Consider the following 12,183-nt stretch of genomic DNA (forward strand, 5'->3'; position numbering starts at 1 on the left):
CCAGTAGGCTGGGGATAACCAAGAACGGGAAAAGATCAAAGGAGAACAAAATGGCCTTTCCCCAACAGAACCAATGCTGACTAGTGTCAGGCCTGCCCTCACCCAGAGACCCCACGCAAACAAGTGCACACAGAGCAGCCCTGCACAGGATAAGTAACAGAGAAGTTCTAGGGAGAGGAGATCCCGGAATCCGCGGGCCGGGTCTCCGGGAGAAGAGAGACTGCGGCTGGGACTCAGCCGGGGAGTCGGCACCGTTAGGGATCGGGGGCCGTTTGGGTGGATGATGCAGCGGGAAGTCAGCGTGTAGAGAGTTAAAAGCACAAGGAGAGTAAGTGCAAGTGCCCCCGGTAGGGCCTTCTCAAGGGCTGGAGCCACAGAAGGCAGGAGCCGTCCAAGAGGGGGTGCGAGGGGGGGACCGACGTCTGTGGCCGGAGGAAAGCAACCAGTGGACAGGGAGATAATCCGAGAAGAGGAGCCAGAGTGGGGAAGGAAAAATCCATGTCTCCCCGTGAGTCAGGGGTGGAGGAGGAGAGGGTTGGCAGCCATGTCCCGGGGGAGGGGGGCAGAGCCTCTGCGAATGGCTTCCATTTTATAGTTCAAGTGGGAGGCGAGGTTCTAGCTGAGAGGCTGGGGGGGGGGACTCAGAAGCTGTGGAGAGCCCGAGGCAGAGTGAGCTAAGTGAGGACCACAGGGGGGCCCGGCAGAGACTGGGTAACAGGCCTTTCTTCTGGACTTAATCGGCGGCTTCCTGATCTTCTCCACCTTTTTTCAGCAGCCCCAGGGCAAGAGTTCAGTCAGAAAAGGATGGGGGGAAGCTCACCTGATGACTGACAGGGCCAGGTGAGCAACATGAAAGGGGGAGCAGGGATTTACGAGAGGAAGGTAAAGCTGAAGCGACTGACTAAGGGTCAAGATGCGGAAGGGGCTGGGCAGGGAGGGGACCGGTCGCCATGAGGCCAAAACCAGGGCTCAGAGAGTGGGCGCCGATAAGGCCGGCTCGGGGTTCAGATGCAGAGCCTCCCGTCTCCCACAAGTACAGGGCTTCATGAGCTCACGCTGCCGGGGAGTCCGCAGGGTCTCCCCTTCACCCAGGAAAGGAATCTCCCGGAAGCGCAGGACTGCCGGTGTTACCCCCACTACCCAATCAGCTCCACTGGCCCCCTCTTGCCTAAAGAACCAAATGCACTGCCCTTCACAGCCCCTTCTTAGACCCCGCCCCCCCATACCCTGGTTCAGTGACACTGGCCAAGACTCTCCAGCTCTCGGAGCTGGGCATTCTCCCTCTCCTGTCAAAACCACTGAGCCCCAGACTTCCTTTAAGTGCCAAAAGCAGCCTTTCCTCAACGAATTATTTCCTATTTCTCTTGTAGAGAACTTCCTCATTTGCTCGCAGGTTGTCTCTCCCATTTAGAACAGGGACTGTCTTCTGCCTCTTTTTGTATCACCAAATTAGCACAAAGCAGGTACTAAATACATGCTAAATGAATTGGAACCCAAACAATAAAAGGTGATATTAAAAATAAGGACAATGTCAATACAACGCATGGAAATTTCCCAGATATAGGCAAAGATGTACGCAGAGGCAAATTGAGATCTCGGAATGGGTGTAGAAATATATAAAAAAGACAAATTAATTGAGTGTGAAGTTAAAGAAAATTAGGAAGTTAGTAGACAGAAGTTAAACAAAAACCAGTAATGTGTTTAAAACCAGAAAAGTATTTTAAAAAGCTTGATAAGTGGAACAGAATCATTTTCATGACAAAGTTGCTAAGCAATTCCATTAAAGTTTTCTTTCATTTTATTAAAAAAAACAACAGGAAGAAGGCATCCAAATTGTTTAATAGCAATATGGCTAAATTAGTGATTAGAAAGAAGTCCACTTTACCAGAGCACATCAAAACAACGAGAAATTGGTCAAAGCGGGGAAAAAACTAAAATACAGAAAGTGAAAGAAATCTCTAACAGAGGGAAAAACACAGACAAGAGGGGAAATGAGCATTTGGAAAAACAGCAGAGAGGAAATGACCAGTGAAAAGCTCATAATACGACGGCAGTTGGAGAATGCCAGGAACAAACTCCAGAAGAGAATAATTCATTAACTGTAACTATAATCCTAAGAAGAGTAGGAGCTTAAAAAATATTTCCTCAGTAATTTACAAAGAGAATGCAATGGTCACAAAAACCCATTGTTTTTGTGAGTAGTTGGGAGATCAAATAAAATAAATGAAGGAAGAAATAAGGAGTGAAATTAGAGTTCAAATAGAAACTCAAAGAGAGATTTAAGGCTTAAAATAGATGCCAGAAGATATTCTGAAAGTCCATGACAATCAGAAGTCAAAGAGTGCTTCGGGTGTAATGTTTGGGCTAGCCTTCTGGAGGACCCAGAGGCCAGCCTAGATCTTAGTGCAGGAGGCAGGAGAGCCCCCGAGTCAAAAATGGAATGATATTTCCAGTCCTTCTTAGTCCATATATATCTTTTTGTAATAACATCATTACAGCATACTGAATAGGGGTGAACTAGAGAACCATTTACATCACCATGCTGAGTACTAAGTATATATGGGAACTAGAGAACCAACATCTCCTCAATTCCACCGAGTTAACACCTTGTTGTAAGTATCCTTGTGTCAAGCACACTTCTCCAGCGTTCCGGCCCTCTACATTCAGGAATCCTAGATTTAATTCAACTTGAAACATGATTGCCAAGCCCCAGAAATTCCAAGTCAAATAAATATTGTATTCATGCAGAAGAGACAAAACTGAACTGGAACAAGGAACATAATCATGGTGGACAGCAATGAAAAAAATGAATGGAAAACCTGGAACATGATATATAGTAAAGACTGAATTGAAAAATAAAGAAAAAGAATATTTACATAACTTATTAGCGGACTAATTTGATCTTATTGCAACATTAGGCATAACTCCATAGGGCAATTTGGGGTGACAAGAGGAGGGATTTTGAAGAAAACTGGTGACTTTTAAGCACATTCTTGAGAAAGCGAGAACTTAATAGCCTCTAAAATACAAACACTGAAAAGAAAGCTAAGAAAGGCAGCCAAGTGTGCCTAGGCCAAAAGGGTTACAGAGTGAACTAGGGTTTTTGTTCCAGAAGGGGAACAAGACCTAGATTTTTTTCTTGGTATGGTCCCTGCAAAATCAGATCTAATAAAAGGCCTTAAACATTATCTGTTCACTATTTCTATCACTTCTTTTTTCCTTTTTAGTCTATATGTAAGAGTGAATCTTTGGATCCTATTTCCTTGTTGATTACTATTTTAATTGCATTACTAGGTATAAGTGAAGTGGTTAAATGCTTTGCCTTTTAAATTTAAAACTTTTTTGTCCTAGAATGTGATTATTTTTCTTGAATATTCTGCGTGTAGCTGGGCTGACTAGTTGCTGTTCATCTTCCATTCTGAAGAGGACCAATGACATCATGGGGTCACGTCTTGACTTGCACATGAATTAGATTGAAGTGGGCAGAGCTGTGTGAAGTTGTCGGCCTCCCTCTCACTTCCTGAATCCAGTGACAAGTTAGGACGGCTGGGGACGAGGTGGATGACTGCAGCATCTTGGATGTCTGACTAAGTCCCAAGAAGCCAAGCCCCCGCTTCAGCTGCCACTGTGGTCATCGGGAACAAATTGTTCTCATCCGTCCATTCCACAGGCAAGCCTTCACATGCTTGGGCAGACAGCCTATCCCCCACCCTGATTCACCAATGTGAGAGTATGTGGTGTTTGGGGAGGACCGGCCGCTCTGGGGTCCACTTTGGGTGTCCATCTGCCATCTGGCTCTAACCTGTGGCTCTAAGAGGCCATGGCAGGAGCAGCAGCTCCAGTAACCCCAGTAAACCATTTGAACACATGGGCTAAACCAGGATAACTGATAGGTACCTGACAGTTTAGCTAGAGAATATGGGCCTCTATAGAACAGATAGGAGAAGCTTTTTCTAACAGTGGAGTGAGACACTTGCTGGAAAGGGGAGGAGGAAGCAGAAGAGACAATACCTGAATCTTGAAGGAAACTAGGAACTGAGAAAGTAAATGAAATCGGGGCAGAGAGTTTCCAACCATGAAAGATGTCCAGTGCAAAAGCCTAGAGACAGGAGATGGAGTGTTTTATTGTTTTTTTCTTTCTAATATTTTGTTCTTCAGTTACATGTAAAAGCAATTTTTAATATTTGGTTTTAAAATTTTTGAGTTTCAGATTCTCTTTCTTCCTCTCTTTTCAGCCCCATTGAAGAGGCAAATAATTTGATAACAGGTTATACGTGTAGTCATGTAAAACAAGTAAAACATCATCTAACAATATTCCAGTTATTTTGTACACAGTACATTTCACTTTGAATCAAATCATGAAAGTCTTTGCAGATTTTCTGAGAGCATCCTGCTCATCATTTTTTGTAGCACCACAATGTTCCAATTGATGGGCATCCCCTCAATTTCCAATTCTTTGCCCCTAGAAAATATTTTTGTACATAAAGGTCCTTTTCCTTTTTTTAAGTCTCTCAGATACAGACCTAATGCTAAGTCAAAGGGTATGTATGTTTTATAGCCCTTTGGGCATAGTTCCAAACTGTTGTACTACAGAATAACTGAATCAGTTCACAACTCCACCAACAATGCATTAATGTCTCATTTTCCCACATGCTCTCCAACATTTGTCACTTTAATATAATAGGTTTGAGTTAGTTGCTCAGAATTGCTTTAATTTGCAGTAAGTTAGAGCATTTTTTCATATGGCAATAGAGAGTTTTAATTAATTCATCTGAAAACTGTCTAGATCTTTTAATCATTTGTCAATTGGGGAATGGATCAATTAATTACATTTTTGGTGAGGCACGTGAGGTTAAATGACTTGCCAGGATCACAATGTTAAATAGTATTAAATGTCTGAGGTTGGATTTGAACTTAGGTTCTCCTGACCTCAGGGCCAATACTCTATCCACTGTGCCATTCAGCTATTCCAGCTCTTATTTTTTAAGAGGTAATTTACCCCATTCTCCTTCCTTTTCCCCCCATTCTTTTCACATACTTTTATTTTTTATTAGATATCATCTCATATTCAACTAGTACCTGTGTCCCCTGTCTAAATAGGCTCCTTCTAACTACCCTACAAATGAGTTATGACCATCATCTTCCCTTGTAGGAATGTTTAACCTTATTAAATCCTTTATGATTTCCTTTTATATGGTTTTCTAGAATTTTGTATTTTTGAAAGTCAAATTTTCTATTCAGATCTGATTTTTTCATTAAGAATGCTTCAAAGTCCTTCACTGAATTTCCATTTTCTAGCTCCTTTATCCTCTGGAATATCATATTCTAAGCCCTCTGATTCTTTAATGCAGAAGCTGTTAAATCTTGGGTTATTTTGACTGTGGCTCCACCATAATTGAATTGTTTCTTTCTGGCTGTTTGCAATATTTTCTCCTTGACCTAGAAGCTCTGTAATATAGTTATAATATTACTGGGAGTTTTCATTTTGGATTCTCTTCCAGAAGGTGTTTGATGGATTCTTTTATTTTCTATTTTTAATCCTCTGGTTCTAATTTTCCTGGATAATTTCTTGAAAGATAACATCTAGGCTCTTTTTTTTGATCATGGCTTTCAGGTAATCCAATCATTTTAAAATTACATCTAATCTGGATCTATTTTCCATATCAGTTGTTTTTCCAATGAGCTATTTTACATTGTCTTCTATTTTTTCATTCTTTTGGTTTTGTTTCTTGATTTCTCATAATTAACTCCCATTTGTTCAATTCTAAAATTTAAGCAATTATTTTTCTCAGTGAGTTTTTGTATCTCCTTTTCCATTCAGCCAATTCTACTTTTTAAAGCATTCTTTTCCTCATTAATTTTTTGTATGTACTTCCTTTACCATTTGGCCTAGTCTGTTTTTTAAGTTGTTACTTTCTTTAGTATGTTTTTTGTCTCCTTTACCACAGTGTTGATTTGTTTTCAATGATTTTCTTGCCTGACTCTCATTTCTTTTCCTAATTTTTCCTCTACCTCTAATTTGATTTTCAAAATCCTTTTTGAGCACTTTCATGGCATAAGGCCAAGTCATATTTTTCTTGGAGGCTTCAGATGTAAGAGTTTTGTTATCTTTGTGTGTGTATATTTTGATCTTCCTGGTTGCCATAGTAACTTCTTATAGTCAGAATCTTTTTCTGTTGTTTGCTCATTTTCCCAGACTATTACTTAACTTTTGACCCTTTGTTAAAATGGGGCTCCATTCCAGAGTAGAAGATGCACTGTCCCAAGCCTCAGGGATTTTCTGCAGTTTTCAGAGATACTTCTAGAGACCTGTAAGTTTTTAGTTCTTCTAGGGTGTTATGATTTAAGAAGAGGTATATTCCTATTCTCCTGTGCTCTGGTCCATGAGTGACCACAAACATTCTTCTCTGGCAGGGCCTGCTTTGGCCATAAGCACGGGTATGCTAGTACTCTTCCTCACCCTGGGACTAGCACCCAGGATTGTGGCTTGGATCTGAGTGTGGGCAAAGCCACAGAGTCCTGCCTCACTGCCAATAAAGAGAACCCTGTGATCTCCTTCTGACCAGTTGTTTGACCCCCTCACCATCTGTAGGCTGGGAGCTTCCAAAGCAGTTGCTGCACTGTAGATTCAGTGACTCCCAAGGTCTGCCTCGGGTTTGCTGGGGTGAGGGCTATGCTGGCTCAGCCCGCACTCCACTGCATATGCTCCACTCTCGCCCAGGTGTTCCTGCCAACTTTCCAAGGGATCTTTGCCATCTTTGACTGAGAGATCTGGAAACCACCATCGCTACCAGTGACTCAGTCACCCCAAGGTGTGGTCCTGTTTGGTGGGGCTGAATCTGTGCTGGTGAATCCTGCAGACTTACTTCCACCTCACTCTAGTGAGTGCCAAACTTTTAAGTTATCTTGGGCCAAAAAATTATTTCACTTTGAATTTTTATGGATTTTGCTGCTCTAGAATTTATTTAGAATTATTATTTAAAGGTATTTGAAGAGATTTGGGGGAGATCTCAGGCAAGTCCATGCCTTTACTCTGCTTTTTGGCTCTGCCTCCAGATGGAGTGTTTTGCATGAACAATAGTTAAGATTATTCTCAGTGGGCAGTATATGTTAAAGAAAATAATATGTAATAAAGCTAGAAAGATAAGTTGGGGAGAGATATGAAAGGCTTTAAATATCAAATATATTTGGTCCTACTGATAATAGGGAGCCACTGAAGGTTTACTAAACTGGAAAGAGAGAGACTTGCCTTTTAGAAAAATCTCTTTAGTAAATTTTGTGGAGGATAATTTGGAGTGAAGTGAGGCTTGAGACAAGAAGAGCATTTTAAAATATAGTGCATAGCAGTAAGTAGAGAGGAAAAAATTAAGGCACAACTAAGTATAATAACATAATTCAAGAGGAAATAATAGAAATAAGCATTCCACTCCATATAACTACAAACTGCATAATACAGATGGGGAATTAATCTAACAATGCACAAAAAAACTAGCATAAATTAAAATATGAAATGCTTCTTAAAGAAATAGCTTAAATATTTAGAAGAATAATCAGTGTTCATGGCTGTGCTGTACAAATATACTGAAAATGCTACCAAAGCTAGCTTACCCTTTTGTTGTGATATAATCAACATATTGAAGGCATACTTGAGAAAACTGATAAATAACAGAAGTCATTTGGAAAAAATCTAGAATATCAAGGAAAAAATGAAAAGAGTAGGGACAGATTTTAAAGTATTTTATAAAGCAGCAGCCATCAAAACTATCTGAAGGAAGAAAGGAAGAAAAAAGGAGGGAAAAAGGGACAGATCAATAAAACAAATGAGACAATTATAGAATAATCTATAAACCAGAAATGATATTATTTAGAAAAGAATTCCCTCCTGAATGAAAAGAGACAAACAAGTAAACACAAAAAACAACTTTCTGAGAAAACCAAGAAAGCAGTCTGACAGATATTAAGCTTGTATCAACACTTTGCACCATATTTCAGAATACATTCCAAATGGACATTATCTTAAAATAAAAAAATATATATCATTAAAAGGAAGACACTCATGGCTATAGGTAGGAGATGTATTCTTAACTATATAAGGGAAAGAGGCAATTGCAAAAGATAAAACAAATAAATGGTGGCTGGGCGAGGTGAGAAATCTTTGTTTAAAATTTCTCTGATTATGGTTGGGTATCGAAGATATATGAGTAATTGAGAAAAAGTAACTGAAAGTAAAAGGAAGGAAGGAAGAGAACGGGAGGGAGGGAGGAAGAAAAAGGGAAGGAAAGGAAAGGAAGGGAAAAGGAAGAAAGGGGAAAGGAAGGAAAGAATGGGGAAAGGAAAGAACGAAAGAGGAAAGGAAGGAGGGAAACAAGGGAAAAGGAAAGGAAAGGAGAAGAGAAGAGAGAGAAAGAAAGAGAGAGAGAGAATACACAATTAAAAAACAATTTCCGAATACAGAAGTGGCCAAAACCTACGAATATCCCTTTCTCAAAAGAAGAATGGCTAATTATTAAGAAGTAAATGAAAGAGGAGACATTCTCAAAGGGATGGCACTGGAAGAAGGGAAAGAACAACATAAAGCAATACTGGAGGGAAACTCAGGAGCAGAGGTAGTGGAACCAATGTACCAGACCTCAGGTCAGCCAATGAAAAGGCAAAAAGCTGCGAGATGTGCCTCTGGATGATGGACACCCTTCACACAATGTGCTCTCCTCAGCCTTCTTATTACCAAACCATTGCCACGTGGGGAACCTTCTCCCTTCCTGCCTCTTCCCCCCACCCATCTCATCATGCATTCAGAGCTGGTTGAAGGTCCTGATTCATGTCCCAGCAGCTCCTATTTGGGGCTTCACTTCATACAGACGTGGACAAAAAAGAGAAACTCCCTGCTCATACTTACAATGTAACGACCGCCTTTTCCTCTCCACCTGCCCTCCACAGAATGTCTGCCATGGCCATGATGAGACAATTGTTCCGATAAGTTTCTGAAGGCTGTAGCTCCCTAAGAAGAGAAAAGCAAAGCAAATAGATTCTAAATCAATGAAAAATGCTCAAAAACTGAAAGCCTGTAAAAATGCTGAAAACTCCCTGTATCACAAGGCGAGGAATTTTGCCCATCAAAGACTGTGATAGTATTAGGGTAATTAGAAACCACCTGAGGTTTAAGTCAGTCAACATGAAGAAACTCATGCATGGAAGTTTGGGAATTTTATTTCCTTTGGAGTTTGACACAAAGGACAACCTCTCAAATGTCTTCTTCATTTAGGCTGTTAATCACCACCCAGAAAATGGGCACCTCTGTAGGCACAGGAGCACACAAGGAACCACTCTATCAAAGAGAAGGTGCAGAGATCCTGTCACATCTTGCTCCTGGAAAAGAGTATTACTTTTCAATCATGTCTGGAATCTCACTGCCCTTTCATAGAGTAATCTATCCAACAATTCCCTGGTATTTTTCTCATATGGTTTTTCTCATATGATATTAAAAATAATATGCTGTTATTTGTAATGGCGGTAAACTAGAAGCCTGTAAAATCACAAATCAAGCAAGGACACCCATTATCACTTCCTTCTCCACATCACTGTGTGAGACTCAAACAGCAGTGGGTCCGGCTGGGGCTGATCAGATCATTATGAGCTCGGAGGGCTCGGCCACAGTTTGGGCCCAGATTGCCTCTGGACACGCGGGGTGGATTCTCTGACTTTGCGCCTCTCGCGTTTCCGCTCAGCTACTTTCATTCTGTTTGCTCACAGAGCACAGCCCCTTCTCTGAGGGGGACCCACTGTGCTGGGAGGTCCTGTCCCCCGTCTCCGACGTCACACAGCTGATCCCAAAGCTCCTGAGAGGCCTTGCCAGTGGGTCTCTATCACCTTTTTGGACCACCTTGTGGGCGCTTGCCCTGTGTGAGTTCTCCATATAATCATTTTTTGGGCAAGCAGACATTCGGCATTAGAACAATGTGGCCAGCCCACCGGGTTGTGCCCTCTGCAGCAGAGTGGGACGCCTGGAAGCTGAGCCCAAGAAAGGCTCTCAGTGTCTGTTCTTATCCTGCCAAATTAGCACAAGCAGCAGAGACTCGACGCGCGCTTTGTGGCATCTTGGCTCCAGGGACTGCACTAAGCACAGACCCCTGACACACCAAGCCCTACCCCAGCCCTCGCTCCAATTCCCTTCTGGCTTGCAGCCTCCTCCAGGTAAAGAATTCCCATCAGGGCAGGAGCTGTGTCTGTCCTCAATACTGAAGATATCAGGCTAGAAAGCACGGGAGCAAACACACAGCCTTGTTTCCCTCCATTGGTGACTGGGAAAGCTCAGATCACTGTTCTTGGTCCCAAACCCCGCAGGCCAGACATCGTGAGGGGGGTGATTTTGCTTGAGCCCCCACGACTGACAGCATCAAAAGCCTTGGTCAGATCCACAAACATCATATATAGAGTCCTGTTCTGCTCCTGGAATTTTTCCTGGAGTTGTCAGGCAGCAATCACCATATTGACTGTTCCACAGCCGCTTCTGAAGCCACACTGGCTCTCAGGAAGATGACCTTTTTCCAGGTACAGGGTAAGCCTGCTAAGAGGAATTCTGGCAAGAATCTTGCCAGCAGTGACTGAGAGGGAGACTTCCCTGTGATTGTCACAGGACAATCTATTCTCTTTACCTTTATAAAGATGGACAGTAGAGGCACCCTTGAACTCTGGGCCATAACCTCCTCTTGCAAATAATCTGGAAAATTTGTCAGTTTTTGAATGATCCCCCTCAAAGCAGCCCTCAAACCCACTGACATTAATTCTTCTAGTAGTCTTTTTGCCTTGGGGGCCATGGCTTTTATTGAATGTGAATATTCAGCTTGGAGAGGATAAGTCTGTGATCAGTCCAGCACTCTGCACCATACATTGCCTTGGTCCCTCTCACATGCTGAATGTTGTCTCTTCTCCTTACAATCCCATAGTCTATTAAATGCCAACGTTTGTTGTGAGGGTGTATCCATGAAGTTTTACTACATATAGGTAAATGGAAGAAAGTTGGTGATGAGAAGGCCATAAGATGCACAAGTCTCCAATAGTAAATGCCCACTGCTGTTGCTGTTTCCAACTTCACTCCTCCGGAGGACTCCTGCCATATCTGTCATCTCCTCCAACATTAGTCACCCAGAATTATAAACTTGTCTGCTTTTGGCACATGGATGATGAGGGTCTCCAGGTCTTCATAATTTTTTTTTACTTCATCAGGGTTCCCCGTGGTGGGGTCATAGGCACTAATGGTAGCAGGGCGTTTTCCTGCAAGGCGCAATTGCGTTGTCACGAACCTGTCATTCACTCCTTTTGGAAGGCATGTGAGCTTGTGTGCTAAATCAGTTCTGATTGCACAACCTACACCAGCTTCATGGTGCTCCCTTTCCCTGTGGCCCCACCAGAAACCGTATCCAGCTCCTATTTCAGTAGACTGGCCTTCCTTGTCAGCCTTGCAACAAAAGCTGTTCCTCTTTCAGATTTATTGGATTCCATGTTCTGTCTATAAGTGTGTACACATTCCACATACTGATGGTGAGCAAAACCAACTTTCCAGAAGTTTTTTTGTAGATTTTTTAATGTTTCGGCCATAAGGTCAGATCCCCACCTGCCACCAGGCCAGGATTGGGTGAGCAGACAATTTCTAGAGCACCTTTTCCAGTCCTTTTTCACACATGGAGGTGAGCAATGAGGTCCTAAATGACTGCTCAGACACCCGGGAGTTGCCGAATTCCATGACGATTCAATGGGCTGGGCCACCTGTATGCAGGGTTGTAACTACAGCTCCCCATGAACTGGCACCTGCTGCTTCATCCCTCACCTACTGCCACAGGGACTTTGAGATTGGGAGAAATGGTAAAAATGGTTCTGTCATGTCTTTTGATTCACGAGTAAGTTGGATTTAAGTGAGGCAGGGCTGCATGAAGACATCAGCCTCACTCTCTCTTCTAGAGCCTCCAGTGTCCAGTGGCAGGGCAGGGTCAAGATGAATGGTGATGGCCCAAGATGCAATGGATGACCTTTGGGATCTTAGATGTCTTACCAAGCTCTAAGCGCTCCAAAGCACCTGCTTTGTCGCCCTTCATGACCACTGGAGCAGACTGTTCTCACCCACCCATTCCACTAGGGAAATCTTTACGTGCTCAGGGTAGACATCCCTAACTCACCATAGGGTTGCCT

At 42.6% G+C, this 12,183-nt stretch overlaps 1 protein-coding gene across 8 annotated transcripts in view; it reads right to left on the reverse strand.

Moving 5' to 3' along the window:
• Nucleotides 1–12,183, reverse strand: part of MINDY4 (MINDY lysine 48 deubiquitinase 4) — a 126,676-nt gene that overhangs the window by 26,816 nt on the left and 87,677 nt on the right. For all 8 annotated transcript variants that reach the window (XM_051977810.1, XM_051977786.1, XM_051977802.1 and 5 more), the window contains one exon: nucleotides 8,897–8,998. In XM_051977810.1, coding sequence (XP_051833770.1) covers nucleotides 8,897–8,998 — 102 coding nt within the window. The remainder of the gene's footprint in view (nucleotides 1–8,896; nucleotides 8,999–12,183) is intronic.

Source organism: Antechinus flavipes, chromosome 1 (assembly GCF_016432865.1).
Source record: "Antechinus flavipes isolate AdamAnt ecotype Samford, QLD, Australia chromosome 1, AdamAnt_v2, whole genome shotgun sequence".
NCBI classification, from domain to species: domain Eukaryota; kingdom Metazoa; phylum Chordata; class Mammalia; order Dasyuromorphia; family Dasyuridae; genus Antechinus; species Antechinus flavipes.